This window comes from Otolemur garnettii, unplaced genomic scaffold, assembly GCF_000181295.1.
Source record: "Otolemur garnettii isolate 467f Iridium unplaced genomic scaffold, OtoGar3 scaffold00012, whole genome shotgun sequence".
Lineage (NCBI taxonomy): Eukaryota > Metazoa > Chordata > Mammalia > Primates > Galagidae > Otolemur > Otolemur garnettii.
Window position 1 is genome coordinate 30,000,352 of NW_003852407.1, and position 1,427 is coordinate 30,001,778.

Consider the following 1,427-nt stretch of genomic DNA (forward strand, 5'->3'; position numbering starts at 1 on the left):
CAGGAGACTCGTTTGAGCCCAGGAGTTGGAGGTTGCTGTGAGCTGTGATGCCATGGCACTCTACCCAGGGGGACAACTTGAGGCTCTGTCTCGAAAAAAAAAAAAAAAAAAAGAAGAAGAATCCAGCATTGAACATTACCAGCAACCCAGAAATCCCCTGCGCTTCTTCTCAGTCAGTATCCTCCTTCCCCCTTCTAAATATTCACTATCATGACTTACTACACTACAAAGTAGTTTGGCTCATTTCTGAATGTTTTATAAGTGGAATCATGCAATGCACACTCCTTCATGTCTGGTTTATTTCATTCATCATATTTGTGAGGGTCATCTGTGTTGTTGCACAGGCAGTCCACAAGGTACAGACATCCAACTGAAGTATGACTCGTACTTAGGAACAGAGGCTATTACAGATAATAGGTAAATGTGCCTGTTCCAACCTACATACAAATTCAATTTAAGGTCAGACCTGCAGAACTCATTCTCCACCTTGGACTGCCTGTGTCTGGTGGTATTTTATTCTTCCTGCTTATCCCACTTACTATGTATCATCACTGCAATTTACTTATCAGTCATTCTGTGGGGAATAAAGATTGTGATTATTTCCATTTGGGGGCTATATTAAATAGTGCAGATGTAAACTTTCTTGTATATGTTTTTTTTTATACTCATATATGTGCTTCCTATTGGATCTGTACCTAGTACCCAGGAGTGGCAGGGTCACTACATGTTGTGTTTATTGTGTAAACTACAGAGAAAACACTTAATAAATTTTATTTTGGCCACCTGTGGTTTTTCATGCCTATAATCCTAACCCTCTGGGAGGCTGAGATAAGTAGATAGCTTGAGCTCACAAGTTCGAGACCAGCCTCAGCAAAAGTAAGACCCCTCCCTGTCTCTACTAAAAATGGAAAAACTGAGGCAAGGGGATCGTTTGAGCTTAAGAGTTGGAGGTTGCTGTGAGCTATGACAGGCACTGCACTCTATCCAGGGTGACCACTTGAGACTCTCTCAAAAAAAAAAAAATTTTATCTTATCAGGAAATTTAATACATTTTCTTTTTCTTTTTCTTTCTTTTTTTTTTTGGTAGAGTGCTGTGGCATCACAGCTCACAGCAACCTCATACTCTCTCTTGCCTCAGCCTCCCGAGTAACTGGGACTATAGGTGCCCACCCCAGCGCCTGGCTATTTTGTTGTTGTTGCAGTTCTGCTGGGGCTGGGTTTGAACCTGCCACCCTCACTATATGGGGCTGGTGCCCTACTCACTGAGCCACAGGTACTGCCCCAGGAAATTTAGCACATTTAAAAAAAAACTAAATGGTAACTTTGAACAAAAGACTTCTTTCAGTGACTATATACTTGAACTTTTTTCTCACTTGGTAGCTCGAATTACATCTTTGCAAGAGGAGGTGAAGCATCTCAAACATAAT

At 41.3% G+C, this 1,427-nt stretch overlaps 1 protein-coding gene across 1 annotated transcript in view; it reads left to right on the forward strand.

Moving 5' to 3' along the window:
* Nucleotides 1-1,427, forward strand: part of ROCK1 (Rho associated coiled-coil containing protein kinase 1) — a 155,020-nt gene that overhangs the window by 116,415 nt on the left and 37,178 nt on the right. The window contains exon 17 of the mRNA XM_012802019.2: nt 1,381-1,427. Coding sequence (XP_012657473.1) covers nt 1,381-1,427 — 47 coding nt within the window. The remainder of the gene's footprint in view (nt 1-1,380) is intronic.